Source organism: Podarcis liolepis (assembly GCF_965112155.1).
Source record: "Podarcis liolepis genome assembly, chromosome: 1".
Lineage (NCBI taxonomy): Eukaryota > Metazoa > Chordata > Lepidosauria > Squamata > Lacertidae > Podarcis > Podarcis liolepis.
The window spans coordinates 83,350,587-83,368,590 of NC_139554.1; the positions used below are offsets into that span (position 1 = coordinate 83,350,587).

Sequence of the window (18,004 nt, forward strand, 5' to 3'; positions counted from 1 at the left end):
TAATTATGCACTCCTGTTTTTTATAGCTCAGAGTATCCACTGTGTGTAACATATGAACAATCTGAAATCTGACATGGAATTTGGTTTTCGTTACACATAATTTTTTTTATTTAAAAAAACCTGACTTTGTGGGAAAATAGCTGAAACTTCTTCAAAATCAGGGGGCTTTGAGCGGATAACCTATACCCTGTCCTCCCATACATTCTTTAATCTTTTTTCTATACTCTGGTGTCCCTCCCACCTTTCCTACTACAATTTCTAGCCAAAGTAGCCACATATTTCTGTGTCCTGATAGGGAGTCGAAGGATGGTGGACGTCATGGATGTAAACACACAAAGGGATATTGAGATGACCATGGCACAGTGGGCACGCTATTATGAAACTCGAGAGGAGGAGCGAGAGAAGCTGTATAATGTCATCAGCCTGGAATTCAGCCACACACGGCTCGAGAACCTGGTGCAGAGGCCAAATACAGTAAGCAGAGACCCTTGCCCTGCCAACATCACCCTGCTTTTTCCATTTCATTTGAATAGATATGGGGCTTGATAAGTTTTAATTTGAATTGTTTGAAGAAGGGAATTATTTCACATCCATTTGGGTAAATTCCAGTCAGCTGATTGATGTCAATTAGTTTTTACAGATACCTTCTGGTTCCTAACTAAATGTACCTGTAACACTACACTTCAAATACTCATAATCATATAGGGTGACTTAGATTCTCATATTTACCAATAGCCATCAATGTAAGAGAGGAATCCAAGATGTAACACATACTTTCAATAAAATCATTAGTGCTAATGAGAAATAAAGACGCTGTTTACAGTGGTGAGTGAAGTTAAGTTTGTGTAGTATGAATCATCTATGTGGCAGCGTAAGTTAACTTTTAAGGATGATACTTTATAGTAGTGTGAATCTTGTCCCTTCATTAGCTCAGTAGCAAAGTTCTGTATACATTGGCTAATGTAGTTCTGCGTGGTCATTTTGAACATTTTAAAGCTGCATGCTGTCAGTGCACAGGTTCTTGCAAGAGCTTACACATTTAAATACAAATTAGTGTTCAGCAGTATCTCAGCTAGCTGCCCTAATTGAGTATAAATGTTGCAGGTTTTGTGAAGAGCAAACCAATATCCTTGAGTAAGTCATAGTTATGCAGTTAGCAAATGTGAGGGAAATGGCTTATTATTTTTAGAATGGTATGGATTCTTACAAACATGTAAACATTAAGGGCAGCTGGAGCAGAACTTTTCATTCCTGAATAATTACTTAGATGCAAGGCCACTCACCATTATTCCATCTTCTAGTCATGGTTGTAGTCTAGACTTTGTAATAAACTTCCATAGGAAAGTTATTGCTGATGGCAGTTGCAACTTGGGTGACATAGAATACACTGCTTGTAATGAAACATTGGATAGACATCGTACACAAGTGGAAATAAATCTGCAGAAGCTGTTTTACAAAATGGCCACAAGCCATGCTCTTGCAGCACCACTCCATCATGCAAAGATGCATTTACCACACCTATGACCCATTCAGTCACCCCAACTCGGCTAGCTTTAATAAGCCAAGATGGACAAGGAGCTAATGAGCATGTGGTCAGCACATCACTGCAAGTATCCTGTCCATATCCTCTGACTGCATTTACTAGACCTGATACCAAAAGACAGGGCTGGACATTACATTGGACATCTCAGTAGGCATCTAAATTGCTACGTAGTCAAGTGACTTTATCCTCAAAGTGTGCAGCCATACAGTTATAGCTAGACACCATGTACCCCAGAGGTGTATTCTCTGTTCGGAAGTAAGTAGCCTCCAGACCACATGGAACAACTCTGCCGGACAGTTCCTCAACGATGCAATGGGGGCAGTGGAGTAGGATGTCTTTGCTGCCCTCACTGCCTCATGGTAGACCAGTTAGGAGCCCGAACACATGGAGCCCAAACCACATGGTAAACCAGTTAGGAGCCCAAACCAGTTAGGAGCCCTCCAAAGCGAGATTTATTTCACTTACGCTCCAGTCCTTGCCCAGTCCATTTCATCATCCACAGCTCCTTAGTATATCAAGGAGCAAAACAGACTCCACAGCACCAGAGTAATTGTGTCAATGGCTGTACGAGTCTCTGTTTCCTAGTGAAACTAGGACATAAACAGGATCACGCGCTTTATCCACTGGAAAACCCGCAAAGCAGTGAGGAATTCAACAGATTCCATTCATATCGGGGAGCAGACTACCCTAACTGGTCCCCCACCCTTGCAGGGGAGAATCATTGCTGCAAGTCCAAATCTCACCAGGAAGTGGTCTGAGAATGACATGCCCCACCCCCTTTTCCAGACTACCCCGTTCAGCATGAAGCAAAGACTAAATCAAGGGCATGTCCTTCTCTGTGCATTGCACCGATGATCATTTGAGACAGGCCCATGGTTGCCATGAACGCCATGCACTCCCAAGCAAGACTTGAGGCATCCTCAGCATGAATGTTGAAGTCACCCAAAACCACAGTTCTGGGTTCCTCCAACATCACGCCCAAGACACCACTGGCCAGCTCAGCTATGGAGGCTGATGAGCAGCATCCCTAGCCTTTGGCCCAACACCAGATTGCAGGCCCTCCAGTCCCACTCCAAGAAAGAAGGCTTTCCCAGTAGTGGTAAGTGAATTCCTGTGGACTACAGCAACAGCTCCGCACCCACTATGCCTGTCTGGGCTGATGTTGCCCCAAGTACCCAGATAGCCAAAGCTGAGTCAACTCTGGCCCACCCAGGTGTTGGTGATGCATCCCTGGTCAGCCTGTTCCTCCACAGTAAGATGATGAATTAGCATGATGTATCCTCACCTCCAGGAGAGTGTCCACTATAACATAGGAACATAGAAAGTTGTCTTATACAAAGTCAGACCTTGTCATGCTTGGTATTTGCTATGCTGACTGACAACAGTTCTCCAGGGTTTGAGAGAGGGAACTCTCCCAGCCATACCTGGCAGATATAGAACCTGGCACCTTCTGTATGCCAAGCAGATGCTCTACCACTGAACTACACTCCTCCAATTGTCATCTTGTAGAGAACCCTCATTTGGAGATGTTGGCATATAATTTGTGTTGGCCCAACGCTTAGTTTGAGATGCACAATCCTAATTCTTTATTCTTGCTTTCCCCTCTACTATTGGCATTATAATATAATAAAACTAATGTACATATAACTTGTGAAGAACTGAGACATCTCAAAACATGTAGCTTGACAAATTTTATGGATGTAGATGTCATAATTCATGAGAGAAAGATTGCTGGAGGATGGCTGGCAGCCACTTTGGGAAATGGCTTTCACAGACTTATGTCGACCAGCACATGATGTCTACTCAATTTTCTTCATTCCAAACTGTCATCTTGGTCATCCAACTGGAAATTTCTGTCAGTAACAACTTTGCTATGGAAAGCTATTACAGAATCAGGGCCATGGTTGAATAATTAATTGAGACATTAATAAGCTGAGTACTCATTTCATATCTGATACTTCAGGAATTTAAAATATATGGAGATCATAGTGCAATACTGTATTTGTAGCTAGAGAGTATGAGGTAAGTATTACTGAGAATGTACCTCAAAGTAAGTATAGCATTTTATATTCAGTTCATTAAGTTATTTTGACTGCCATTAGCAATTATGTTCTGTAGCAATGATGCCTCCTAGTAATTCTGCTGTCTACAACTTTGCTCTAATACCTGTATGGTTTCAGGTTGATTTGATTGATTGGGTTGATAATATGTGGCCAAGGCATCTGAAGGAAAGTCAGACAGAATCAACAAACGCTATTCTGGATATGCAGTATCCCAAGGTGCAGAAGTAAGTAGTTTCAGATGTTGTGTGTAACCACCTATGCACAAGGGCGAGATTTCAGAATGAGGTCTCTGCTAAAGCTGCCTCCTTAATATAATGCCCAAACTCTGTTTTCAGTCATCCAAGCTAGAAACCTAAAGGTTGTTTTTCCTAACATGACAGTGATACCGAACAGCCTTGCACACTATATTGTCAAAAGGTTATCTTTATTTGATTGAAAATATCAGGAATTGCAAAAATAAAGTGGAGGTGGTTCCTGTTACAGCATTGTTGGGATGTAGTTCCCTGTTGCCCCTGTTCTGATGCAATAGTAGCTGTGCCCCATGGTGGTCATTTAGATCAACAGCAATTGGCATGGGGGTCAGCATCCTGAATGTGTAAATTCTGGGTGATTAGTGCTTTGATTCAAAGTGCCAGTCACCCATAAAATACTGTCAGCAAGCACTCTAATACCAAGCATTTATTCCATCTGCATAGAAATGCAAGATTGATTGGACTTGAGTTGCAGTTTCATATTGCTGATTTCATTTCAGGTACTGTCTGATGAGTGTCAAGGGCTGCTATACAGACTTCCATGTAGACTTCGGTGGCACTTCAGTGTGGTATCACATCCACAGAGGGGGGAAGGTATTGTGACAATCCCAGCAAGTTGCTCTGTTTTGTGTGGGAGATTGTGCAGAAGGATATAGTTTTTAAATGCTTAACTGAGTAAAATTGGAATTCTGTTTCTCATTTGCCTGCTGAGGTATCCCAAAACACTGGACCCTGTGAATCATGAAGCTGTGTCTGCTTTGTTCAGAAATCCTTCAGTCTGGCTTCTGACTAAAAAAAAAAAAAAAAGGAAGGGCAGGGAGGGTGAAGGAGACATGGGAAAGGTTCTGTTGTGCTTCTAGAACACTTGCCCATTGCAGAGCTGCTGTAAAATTAATTGCTTCGCTTTCTTGAACCACCCAGGGAGCCACATGCAGCTCATTAGCTTGTGTTTGGTCACTGTGCTTTAGAATCAGGACAACTAAGCTTATTGTACTGTTGAGTAAGATTCCCAGGTGGATACAGTGTGTAACTAACGGAACATGAGCAAATTGAAAGGGAGATGTATGAGTGATTAGTGAAACAGATGTATATTAAATCATTTGCGCTGCTAAACAAACTTGAAAACATTATACTGGAAAAGCAGGATATACATACTTTGAATCAAATAACATCCAATCTTTTTTTAAAAAAATAACATTGAAAATATAAGAGCTCACTGTATTCGCTGGTATGCTTTAAAATTTGGGAGGTTGTGTCCAACTAAATCACTGCATGCACATAACAATTGCTGTGTAGGCAACTGAACTTCCTCTCCCTTTCATCTCCTTGTGTACCCTCCAATCTGCTCTAGGGGTTTCCAAACCCTTAGAGCAAATTTAGGGATCTTGAAGGGGAAGGAGAGCTTGCAAGATTCCTAGTCCATATAGTCTTTTCTTCCTATTTCTCTTCCATTAGTGGTCACAGGCCTTTCATCCAGCCTTGGTCTGAGGAATTAATTAACATTTGTGTGCATGGACACACACACACAGTATTACAAGCTTGTTTGTGAAAACATTCAAAAGCTGTGAACATTTAAACACACATTTCTAGACAATCCATGTTATCCAAACTTTTGTTTCCACCCACCCACCCTTTTCTCCCCCTAGTCAGAAATATAATTTTTGGCACCTCTGCTTCTTTGTAGACAACAGGTACTTGTTTCTGTAGCTTCACCAGTTTAGAGAAGTATTCCTTGGTTTTTGTTGCAAATAAGGCATAGAGACAAATTATCAGTAGCTTAATCTGGTCTCTCTCACAAACTGAGGCATTGCTGAGGATTACACATACGGATTACTTTTAGAAACAACAAAGTGGTTTAGGTACCATATATCTCATAATATTCGGTAGGGCATGTTCTGTGTACTTGAGTGGTTAGTGTTTGTGTACATACAACTTCCTACTTTTTAAAGAAATTTGAGGAAAACTACAACGCTGAGCTCTCCAATAATTCTAATTCTGTTAGTGTGACTACTAAATATTCCTCATTCACTTTATATAAACAAACCTTTGCTTTGGTGGAAATAAGTACAAAAGGCAGGTAATTTGTTAAAACTCTTGAATGCTGAAGTAGAAATTGTCTCTGTAGGCATGAAAATAAATTACTTGATTCTGAATTGTAATTGCAACTTCCTGTTCTATTCATTTAATACTGAAAGCATAGTGTGGTTACTGCTACAAAATGCAAGCCATAAAGATTCACCAACTCACAGCCTTCATTATGATTTGGGGTTTTTAACCTTCTGATTTGTGCACTGCCTGCTCTTGGCACATCTCATTGCTGCAATGACTCTCATTTTTCTGAGCAGTGTTGGCTGTGCACTGTTTGTGCAATTGAAGTTTCATTTTAGTTTGTGTGTTAATACTAACCACTCAATCCAGGCGTACTATACTACACATGAAAAGCAATTTCCACATAATGCAAAATATTGAGGCTGCCTCTTACGGTAATGAATACTGCTGGCCATTAAACAGTTAGCATTCGCAGCAAGGAGGGCACATATAGAAAATAAACGATGTGTTCTGCTCTATAGAGTGGAGATGTAGGGGGAGGTTAGTCTGTGGTACATACAAGACATATAGTGCTGAAAGATTTTGCCAGAAACCTAACCTTAAGGATTCACTACTTGGAGGAAGAGTGCTGAAAAATTATGGAGGGAAGGTTTTTAGGTAGAGTAATCAGCATGCAACAAGGCACCGATGAAAGGTAGGATGAGACAACTCTGGGACAAGTAGTTTTAATATACCTCTTCAGTTATTTTTGTCCATGTTGCTCCAGCAACATTTGCTGCAGTCTCAAGGAGTGACCCATACTTTCCCCCATTTCCCACCCCTGCCAAGAACTGAACTTAAAATCAGGGATCCATGGTTAGCCTCCACTGCATGTTTGGATATACGCCAGATAGTGCTGAATTTCCCCCATCACAACTGATATATTTATCAGGGTAAGCACCAGTGCACCTAAGCTACTGAGTAAAGTGTGAAGTGCTTTTATTTGGGAAGGTGGGCTTTGTCGGCCAATTGTTGCATGGTTTATATAGCACTGCTCTTGAGTTTCTTTTAAGTCTGGCTCATATAACAAAGCAACAAATGGATCTCAGCAAACAGTAGGTTTTCAAAAGAGAAGGTTTGTTAAATCTATCTTTTTCCACTTGTAGGTCTTTTGGTTAATTCCACCCACTCCCCAGAACCTGGAGTTGTATGAAAACTGGCTGCTGTCGGGAAAACAAGGGGATATCTTTCTTGGTGACAGGGTGTCAAATTGTCAGCGTATTGAGCTCAAACAAGGCTATACCTTTGTCATACCCTCAGGTAGGGTAATGTGAACAGAGCTTAAACTAATTTTCTCTTGCCATAAATAAATGTGTCCATTGAAGCATTAGAAGAGTTATTTCTTGCAGTTTGTTTGTTAGCCATGTGGTTTTGAGATTTAACTATTGTTGCTCCTTAGACCCAATGAGGCTGTCAACTACATGGGCAAATCTTATGTATGGAAGAGGACTTGAGAAGAATAAACAGTAGATCAGAGACCCCAAAAACAGTATTCCCTTTTCCAAGATAATTGGAATCAATTCCTTCTTGATCCTGCCTTTGAAAATAAGATGGCACGCATTGCTGAAAAGGAGGAAGAATCTTGTAGCTTTTAGTAGCAGGAGCTGAGATTAAGAGCAGGCCTGTTTTTCAGAAAGCACAACTCTTAGGATACTACAGAAATCAGCTTTAGTGGCACAAGGTTCTCCATTATGCAACACCAGAAAATCTTAACCTATGGGCTTTTTGCTATCAGGTTGGATCCATGCGGTGTACACTCCTATGGACACCCTGGTCTTTGGGGGTAACTTTCTGCACAGCTTCAACATCCCTATGCAGCTGCGGATCTACAGCATTGAAGACCGCACACGGGTAAGCAGTTTCCAAAAGTTTTCAAACCTGGATAACATAGCAATTTCAGTAGCAATACTACTAGCTCCCCGCAGAATTTTCTTTGCTCACTGGTAAATGAAACAGACAATTTTTATCTCTGGGGAGCATATGCAGTATTTCCCCCCCCCCCCCCTCTGCTGTGAAAACTGGCAGTTTATTCTGACACTGCTATCTTGTTCAATCCATAAGAGGACCCATCTTTGTAATTCCATGACTGCTAAATTTTCTTAGGAGCCTTGGTGAGGAAAGATTTTTGACAACATATATAGGCTTGGATCCTGAATCTCCTTTCACTGGCAGAGTGTCCTGCGAGCAGAGTTCCATTTATGGGATGCTCTCACCAACAGAAAGAGCAGGGTCTGAGCTGGTACTGTTACAGGTGGCACATAATATTTGTTCCACAGCTGTAAGAATTCTATCTTTTAGTGTGGTGGCATCGACACTTTGGAATCCCATGCCTATTGACATCAGGTGGGGGCTTCACTGTACTCTTGTCGGTGCCTGCTTTAAGGAAATTGTTTAGGAAAGCCTATCCAGACACGTAGATGTGGACATGTTTAAACCTCTTTTATTTTGCTGTTAATTTTAAATGTTTTGGCTGCTTTTATTGATAATTTTAATATTTCTTGCAAACCACTGAGAAGTTTAACTGCAATCAAGCAGTATATACATTTTGGTAAATAAAGAATAAATAAAGGCTCTTCTGTTTGTAGAAGGGAAGGGAAGATCTAAATGAGTGTCTGTAGCAGGGATAATCAACCCATGGACCACCTATTGCCCCTGTAAAGTTTTTTGTGGCCTACAGAGACCCCCCACCTTGATTTGTTGGTTGTATCACCAATGTAATAGGCTGAAAATTCCACCATATTCCACATTTTGTGTTTCTGGCATTTGAGTGCCCCACAGTTAGTCTCTGGTGTTTGAGTCCAATCCTCACTCCCCAAAGCAGCAGGTTTCTACAGCTGCTTTTGCCACTGTTCTTTGCCATGTAGCTATAGAGTATCAGGCTGTGATGCTTGCAAGATCAGCCCATAAAGCTATAGTAAGCCTTGTAGCCAGCAGCAGTTTGGACAATCAGGAGAGAACGTATTTCTCTGTCAGGCATCTGAGGAAGCCGAAGCAATCCGTGGCAGATGATAGAGAGGCAACATAAACAGATAACTTAATTGAAGGTTGGCAACTTTGAGAAATTGATTAGCTTTTCTGGTTGGAATGGGGGTGCTTTGCTCAGCAGTAAATAACAAACTAACTGATGAACTTCATTATTGAGAGGGGAGAAGTGGTATTTTTATTTCCCTAAAAGGGAGTGAATGGTAATGGGATGGTTTACAAGGGTGTGCAACTGGTAGCATTTTCTAGACTCAGCCTTCTCACTTCTTACACACTGACAGGTTCCAAATAAATTTCGCTATCCCTTTTATTATGAAATGTGCTGGTACGTACTAGAACGCTATGTCTTCTGCATCACCAACCGTTCCCACCTAACCAAGGACTTTCAGAAGGAGTCACTCAGCATGGGTAAGAGTTATTTTCCTGTTATTTGGCTGTCATTCTTCTGTGAATTTCTAAAAACACTTTGCTTCCAAGCTAAACTCTCATCTGGGTTGACATTAGAATAAAAAGAATCACTTGTTTTGATGCCTTCTGACTTCAGCAAAAGTAACCTCTTAATTAAGCATTTTCTCCAAGATTGGTGGAATATGCCAGAATACAGATTACATATTTCTACAGTTTGTAGTGGTTTGTGTTCCCCATTGATAGGCAAGTAGCAAATGGGTCACACTGCTGTGTGCTGTATTTTCCCAACTTTGAAACGCAGCAGGGTATTAGCTGTTACACTAGCACGCTCACTCTTGCCAAGAGTGTGTGCACAACAGCTAAGGAGCTGTACTCCATTTTCCCCAGGCCGCTGTGGTGGCTGAGTGAATAGTACAAATACTGAAACACCTTAATTCTCTCCAAAGCTGTTCCACAGGCAGATCTGCTCAATTATCACTGTTCTACCCTTTACATACAGATATGGAGTTATGCGGCTTGGAGTCAGGCACTGTGGAGGAAGATGATGCAGCAGCAGAAAAGGAATCGCGCCGCCCTGTCACTAGGCGGTCGGTCCTCACTAGCCCTGTAGCCAATGGTGCTAATCTAGACTATGAAGAACTAAATAAAGGCTGCCGGAGTTTGCCAGATCTCAAGAGAACTCTCTCCATGGACTCAGAGTCCAGTCGAGGCTCTCACAATGGCCAAGCCTGGGACACTCATAGCAACAGCCCTCATAAGGGCAACAAGGTGCATCTGACCCAATTTGAGCTTGAAGGTCTGCGTTGTCTTGTAGACAAGCTGGAGTCTTTACCCCTACACAAGAAGTGTGTACCCACAGGCATAGAGGATGAGGACGCCCTTATTGCAGATGTTAAGGTATGTTGTAAAGTCAAGAGTTATCTTTTTTTTGTGTAGCACTTTTTCCCCAGCACCTGTGACAACCCAACAATGTTTGTTTACATGGGCCGTGTGCAAGCCTAAGTGATTTGTTGCTGTGGCCAGTTTCTCTATTTGAGTTGATCAGCTGCTTATGCATCTGTTAATATTGTAAAGTTATCTAGCATGGCTCTGTGGGTGTGTTGGGCTCTGCCACCTCCGTAGTGTGTGAGCACAGTCATCAACTGGATTACATTTTTTGCTAGTGCTTCACTTCTGGTCCTGGGCCATACGAAGTTGTTTCATGCCATTGGGAGTTGAAGAAAGACTTGCCCTCCCAAGCTTTATCCATATGAAACAGTGCACGTTGATCAACAGTGTAATTATATAGCCTCTTGTCGCTTTCTCTGTGTGAATCCCTGAATGGTAATGAGGTGCTTTGAAAATGGCTCTGAAAATCTCTCTTGAAACTTGGCCCTCTTGTTATGGCTTCTTTGGCTATGATTTGTTCCTGACCTTGTTTGTTTCCATTGTACCAGAAAGGTGTACACACACCTAACACACTTGCATAAACATCTCACTAAATCAAAATTTCCAAAAGTATGCACAAAAGAACTTGACAGATGAAGTGGCAGTAATCGCTATCTGTCCAAGGATTTATTTATTCTTCAAGAAAGCAGAAGGCAAGCAGTGTATCCACAGCTTCATTTTTTAATACCGTATTTTGCGCCCCATAGGACGCTCTGGCCCATAGGACGCACCTAGGTTTTTTTTTTTGGGGGGGGAAATAAAGAAAAAAAATTATTTCCCCCCCAGGTGCGGAGCTGGAAGAACCAGGTCGGGGAACAGTGGGAAGGCATGCTCTGCCTCCCCGCTGTCCCCTGAGCTTGTGGGGCTGGCAATGGGGAGAAGTGCGCTGATCCCGGGACTGCGGGCAGCTCTGCGCCACCATCCGGAGCGGGGCAGGACTTAGCGCCCCGCTCCCGGTGGCCGAGCAGAGCTGCGCTGATCCCGGGACTGCAGGCAGCTCTGCGCTGCCATCCGGAGCGGGGCGGGACTTCGCGCCCCGCTCCCGATGGCGGCGCAGAGCTGCGCTGATCCCAGGACTGCAGGCAGCTCTGCGCGGCCATCCGGAGCGGGGCGGGGCTTCACCCCTGGCTCCCAGTGGCCGCGCAGAGCTGTGCTGATCCCGGGACTGCAGGCAGCTCTGCGCCACCATCCAGAGCGGGACTTCGCGCCCCGCTCCCGATGGCCGCGCAGAGCTGCGCTGATCCCAGGACTGCAGGCAGCTCTGCGCGGCCATCCGGAGTGGGGCGGGACTTCGCGCCCGGCTCCCGGTGGCCGCGCAGAGCTGCGCTGAGCCGGGGACTGCAGGCAGCTCTGCGCAGCCATCTGGAGCGGGGCGGGACTTAGCGCCCTGCTCCCGATGGCCGCGCAGAGCTGCGCTGATCCCGGGACTGCAGGCAGCTCTGCACCGCCATCCGGAGCGGGGCGGGACTTCGCGCCCGGCTCCCGGTGGCCGCGCAGAGCTGCGCTGAGCCGACCCCTCTCGCTCTCCAGGCTTCAGCGAAAGCCTGCATTCGCCCCATAGGACGCACACACATTTCCCCTTCATTTTTGGAGGGGAAAAAGTGCGTCCTATAGGGCGAAAAATACGGTAAGTATCTTCTTCCTTTGGTCTGCTTACACACTCTTCTTTCTCCTTGCGCTTCTCTATCAGGTGTGGTGGCACTGAGGAAAAGGTGGGCTTACTTGGCCAAATGGGCTAGCAAAACAGCTTTATCCAACTCAAAAGGCATCAGGATTGAATGCTGTTCTCTTCATTGAGCTGCTTACCTCCCTGGAGGGAATAAAAGCTGTCACTTATTCACCTTTCGTTTCACTATAGTACATGCAATGTTGTCTGACCTGTCTGTAGAAAAAAGGTGATTAACCCCAAGGTTTCCAATGATGAAAAGGGAGCACTCAAACTTGACTGGGGTCATAAAAAGCCTAGTACAGATAGCTTGTGTGCTCACATGGCAGCACTGTTTCACTTCTGTTCACTTTGTTTCAGTTTGCTTTGTTATAGAAACCCATCAACCTGTTTCAAAATGCCACCGGAAGTAAGATAATTGAGACCTGACTGTAAAAAAAAAAAATGCTTTCTTGATCTTGTGCATTTATGACAATTCTGTAGCATGCTAAAGGAATGTCTAGACTAGAGCAAGAACAGTGTTGAACATTTTCATTGGCAATACTATGTACAGGCATTTCACTTCTCCATAGCTTCTATACTGAATTCCCCTTGAATTCAGTCAATTACTAATACTTATGAGACTTGGGGCCACTTCATACATTACCCTTTGTAGGTAAGGTACCCTTTGTACTTGGGTATTTAATTCCAAAGTATAAATACATGCAAATATCATATATAAGCAGTGCACACATGTATAAACTTAAGATCTTGCCAGCAAATTACACAGGAGCTGGACTCTGATTCTGAATGTAGATGCACTTGAACACCATTTTGAAGATAAATGCGCTTGGACACCATTGTATAGATTCACAGAATCATAAAATTGTAGAGCGGGAAGGGTCCCTGAGGGCATCTAGTTCAACCCCGTGCAATGCAGGAATCTCAACTAGATCATATATAACAGATGTCCATCCAACTTCTGCTTAAAAACCTCTAAGAAAGGAGAGCCTGTCACCTCTCATGGGAGTCTGTTCCACAGCTATTCCTATCATACATTTCATTTATGTAGGCTCTGAAATCTGCTCCAAACTGGCCTTAAGGATAAAATGGAGGGGAAAGGCATATCAAAGAATATATGTATATTTCATATTGGCATGGTGCAAGGTGATGTACCATTTGACAGCTGTGATACACAGAAGATTGCAGCTGTGAATGTGACTACTTTTAATGTCTGAGACTGCCACTTTTAAGACCCAGAGAGCTTGTAACCTAGTGCATATTTGCTCTAGCAATCTACTATTTGTGGTAGAAGCTTTACAAATACTTCACATCTAGCTTAACTACTTTTATTTCAGCTTTTAATGTGTAGGTGGAGGTTATAACCAGATAGTACTCAACTAGTCAGTTATGCCAGTTCACCTAGTAATACCTGTTTGACTGGTCTAGCACCTGCTTATCGTTGCTAGTTGCCGTCTCAAGTTTGCTAACACGTTGAATTCTGAAACCTACAAAAATGTTGGGTGTGTGTGTGTGTTAGAGAGAGATCTTGCAGCATTGAAGAGGGTAATTCAGACGTCTTGCTTAAATAGAACGTTGCGGTGTCTAGGTTGGAGGAGGCGGTCTTAAGATTTCAAATAGATTGAATAGCTAGGGGGTTAATATGTTGAAACAAAGTATCTATTTCCACCTCTCTGATGAGGAACGGCATGGACACCTTGTGGGCATGTGCCTTCTTCGGAGTTAAAACGTCATTGTGGGTGTTGAGAGGGCGTCGTCGTTAAGCGGCAGTTGCTTCTGGGGGCTTAGCGCGGTAGGGGGACATGGAAAACGGGGACGTAGCTGCAGCGCACCGGGCGGGTGAAAAGCTTTCTGTGCTGTTCTCTATAAAGTCTGCCCCAGCCAGCCCTCGGGTGCTGGCCCCGGATTCTCCAATTGCAGTAGTGGTGGGGGAGGGGGGGAGAGGCTGCCTCGGCTGCCGCCACGACCAATCAGCGAGCAGCCAGCGGCTTGGCCCGGCCCCCTCCCAACTCTGCAGCAGAACGGCTTTGCCGTCCTGTTCCTGGCTTGGTTTTCTCGGTCTCCTTTCTCTTCTGCCATCTTCCGTTGCAAAGCATTGCTGGGAACTGCATGTGGGTGACGCAGCAGCATTGTTTGCGGGCGCAGGAAGCTTCCGCTGAAGGGTTCTGGAAGGAACATGCTGCTGGCGCCGGGCAGCCGCTGGTGCTGGCGGAGTTGGGATCGCGCTTCCTGAGCCGCTCGTGTGAAGGAGGAGGATTGTGCTGGAGTTAAAATTACATAGTGGGGGGAGGATCGAAACCGAAGCCCTGCAACTTGGCTGAATAGAAAACAAAGGGACTCGGAAACTTCCTCCGAGACTCTCGGCACCTTCCGTGGAACGAAGCACGCAAGGTCAGGCAGACACGAACCTGGGGTGGGGGGTTCAGCACGGTTCCGCCGGCGGGTGGGGGAGGGAGAGAGCTGCTTCCCACGTCCATGCAGGATAGGATCACCCGGGACTCTCCTCCCACGGTTCCCCTCTGCATTTGTTTGAAGGGTACTTTCCATGGGAGGAGTTCGTAAGCTTGGAATGCAGGGACTCCCTTATATCGGTTGTTACAGGGTCGGAGCCCGCGTCTTCCCTTCCCAAGTTGGTTTGCATTCTTTGGGTGTTTGGGAACGGCACGTTTTCTGCTTCAGATCAGTGATAGACCTTTGGGGCGGGGTGGGGGCTACTCTTTCCTAACATCCGCGTGATTCGGTGAAGTTGGGTGTTCCCACCCCCGGAGTTTGCACGTCTGTGCAGCCACCCCTAAAGTGCCCCAGGCTGGTGCATATAGTGCGTTTCCCCTTCTGCCCCGTGAAGCATGTGTCTTCATGCCCTCAAATGCCGACCTTTCCTCATAAGTAGACGCTGTAAGGGAGAGGGTGGGGCTTGGGGACTGCACATTCTGCTGGGCTAGCCGAACAGCCACTTCCTTCCACCCACAACCTTCTCTTGAAGGGTGGAGAAGCAGCTGTAAAGCGGAGTGGATACAAACGGATAGTGCTTCTTTTTAAATTAAACCGGATTTAAGTTTTTTATTTTTTGAAAAATCCAGTTACTTTACAAACATTTAAACTGCAATCCCACACCCATTTACTTGAGAGTAGACCCCATTGCATTTTGTGGACTTGCTTTTCAGTAGGTAGATAAATATTATATTAGCATCTATCCTGAGTCAAACACATTGAGTTGCTTTCTTCCCCCCCTTACTTAAATTGAGGTGCTGTTCTATTTAAAATAATGATCCAGTTTAAAAATGTGGGGAAAAAGTCAGGCATTAATAAACATTCTGGCTGATTAATTACTAGCCCTTGATTATGGAAAGCTCTGGACATTTAATCTTAAATGCTTTTGCTTGGTGTTCTTACATGCTGGTAGAGAGCCAAACATTCTTTATCATAATGCATTTCTTCAAGCAGATACAGTTTGCAGCAGAAAAAGCATGTATGCTGCATGACCAGGTATTTTGGACTGTGTTCCCTGGGTAATAAGAAGACTTGCTCTATTTAGTTCTAGACAGATGTTTTAATTGTTTGTAGCAACCAATTAACATTGCTTATTTAGGAACCATTAATTGGACAGTTGGAAACTTCATTTTAAATTGTCGTTGTGAATTGGACACCTATCTTGGTGACTTTAAATTAATCTGTCCTACTGGAAAGCAACTTGCCTGTATAGGCAGCTTCAGATGGGAATATGAATCCCCTTTCTCTGGTAAGTGCCAGGGAGAGTGAGCCCAGCCCATGCAGTGTTCTTTGCCTCTTGGCAGCTAGAGACACTGCACTCCCTGCACACGGGGATGCCAGCAACGTAACCATAGTAACCTCAAGTAAATAAAGCACATCTGAAATGGCAGTCAAGAGTGGGTGGGTAAGGTGGACGACAGAATCAGGAACAAGGCTAAAAGAGCCAGGCGGGAGGAGATGCTGTCTCAGGATGGCAACCACATTTGCTAGAACCTGGTCATTGGTTGGTGGCATAGAAATTATCTAGCCCATGTGTGAGATAGAAAACAGTATGGCTGAGAATACTATGTTTCTGTGCTGTTTTGAGAAGTGTAACTTCTGGGATAAACATGGACATACTGGTTGGGTGGAGGGCTTTGCTCCATTGTGGAAGAGACCACACTTAACCCAGACCTTCATTTCTGATCATGTTTCATCATATTATTTTCCCTAACACAATGACTTTAAGTGTGTGAGTCATGAGGCAAGGGATCACTGGTCAAATCTAATCTTTGTTAGGTATCCTTAGGCAAACCACATCTCTTGACCCTCATCAGTAACATGGGGACAAGAACACTGATCTGCCTTCCAGAATTGTTGTTAGGATTACTAAGAAAATGTACTGAATTATTCTGAAATACCACATAAGTATAAAAACTGATTTTTATTTTCTTAACCCTGCTATAGCTGCTGCTGGAGGAGTACGCAAACAGCGATCCCAAACTGGCACTTACTGGAATTCCTATTGTCCAGTGGCCAAAGAGGGATAAGGTAAATAATGGATCCATGACTTAACTCAAATAGCTTGGAGACTTGGTGGAGGGAACAGGAGTTCTGTGCTGGAAAGTGTTGTCAGTTGACAAGAATAGCCTCATAATTTAAACCAAAGAACCTTACACCAGTATAAGGTATAAGGGCAGTAGCAGAGTAGGTCTGGGCACAAATCACAGGTATTAAAATGAAGTGCAGTATAAATATGAGGATAAAGAAACCAGGAGGATCATGATCATGGCTTCACTTTCTAGGAGATGTGATTGCCCAAATCCAGAATTGGTTAATGATAAAACACAAGTTCATTATTTAGACATTGTGCCTCTGAGATCAAAGTCCTAATTCTTTCCATACACAATCTTTTCTGTTCCAAATTCCTGACTTTAAACTTCATGTATCTGTCATCTGGATCTCTTCTGACAGATTATTGTTTCCTTGGTTGATTATATGAGCCTCCTAATTTTTTGCTGTCTCCCCCCCCCCCCCCCACCAATGACAGCTCAAGCTTCAGGCTCGGCCAAAGTTAAGATTACCTACCATCCCGATCACCAAGCCACACACCATGAAACCCGCGCCACGGCCAGCAACTGTGAGACCTACAGTCTCTCCTATAGTGTCTGGTGCCCGCAGAAGGCGGGTGCGATGTCGTAAATGCAAGGCCTGTTTGCAAGGTGAATGTGGCATGTGCCACTACTGCAGGGATATGAAGAAGTTTGGGGGGCCTGGTCGTATGAAGCAGTCTTGTGTACTACGGCAGTGCTTGGCGGTGAGTCCTGTGGTATATTGGGTGGGGAAATTGCTTATCTCTGTGGAAGGTTCTAACAGTAGGGGATGAAACCTGTTGTATGTCTCGAAAGGCGAAAGAGCAACTAATGAGGTTGATTGAAAAGCCTTGGGAACAAATGTGGTTGGCACTGGAAAGTAGTTAATGTCCTTCAGTGCATTCTATAGAGGCAAATGGGGTTGGGGAAGTGGGATAACCATCCCCTGAAGCTTAGAAGCAAGCCTGTGGTATAACTTCCTGTTTCACTCTTCGTTTGCTTTGTAGCCCAGACTGCCTCACTCTGTTACATGTTCACTTTGTGGGGAGGTAGATAAGAATGAGGATTCGCAGGACTTTGAGAAGAAGCTAATGGAGTGCTGCATCTGCAATGAGATTGTTCACCCAGGTTGTCTACAGGTAAGAAGGTTTACTTGACTCATTTCGATACAGGAGTGTCAGGAACAGATGCATTGCTGGAAATCACCTTTGTGTATTTTTCCTCTGCAGATGGATGGGGAAGGGCTACTGAACGATGAATTGCCCAACTGCTGGGAGTGTCCGAAGTGCTACAAGGGAGATGAGTCAGAAAAAGGCCAGGTAAGAAATGGATTTTCAAACATTGGCACATGCCTTCTGTGTTGCATGCTACTCTTGGGTAATGAAGAGGCACACTGTTTGCACCTAGCCTGTACCTAAGGCATTGGGGAGAGAAGGTTCTTTGGGTATCCTGGGTGTTTATCCTTGTGCACTTTGGGAAGGCTTAGTAGGAGCCACACGAGTGTGAGGTGAGCA

The 18,004-nt window shown here is 44.2% G+C and overlaps 1 protein-coding gene across 4 annotated transcripts in view; it reads left to right on the forward strand.

Annotated features, from left to right (window-relative positions):
• KDM2A (lysine demethylase 2A) overlaps window positions 1-18,004 on the forward strand; it is a 53,089-nt gene that overhangs the window by 22,076 nt on the left and 13,009 nt on the right. For all 4 annotated transcript variants that reach the window (XM_083512407.1, XM_083512406.1, XM_083512405.1 and 1 more), the window contains exons 7-17: window positions 296-474; window positions 3,724-3,830; window positions 4,358-4,451; window positions 7,052-7,205; window positions 7,681-7,796; window positions 9,209-9,335; window positions 9,835-10,232; window positions 16,366-16,449; window positions 16,949-17,215; window positions 17,498-17,629; window positions 17,720-17,809. In XM_083512407.1, the coding sequence (XP_083368533.1) occupies window positions 296-474; window positions 3,724-3,830; window positions 4,358-4,451; window positions 7,052-7,205; window positions 7,681-7,796; window positions 9,209-9,335; window positions 9,835-10,232; window positions 16,366-16,449; window positions 16,949-17,215; window positions 17,498-17,629; window positions 17,720-17,809 (1,748 nt within the window). The remainder of the gene's footprint in view (window positions 1-295; window positions 475-3,723; window positions 3,831-4,357; window positions 4,452-7,051; window positions 7,206-7,680; window positions 7,797-9,208; window positions 9,336-9,834; window positions 10,233-16,365; window positions 16,450-16,948; window positions 17,216-17,497; window positions 17,630-17,719; window positions 17,810-18,004) is intronic.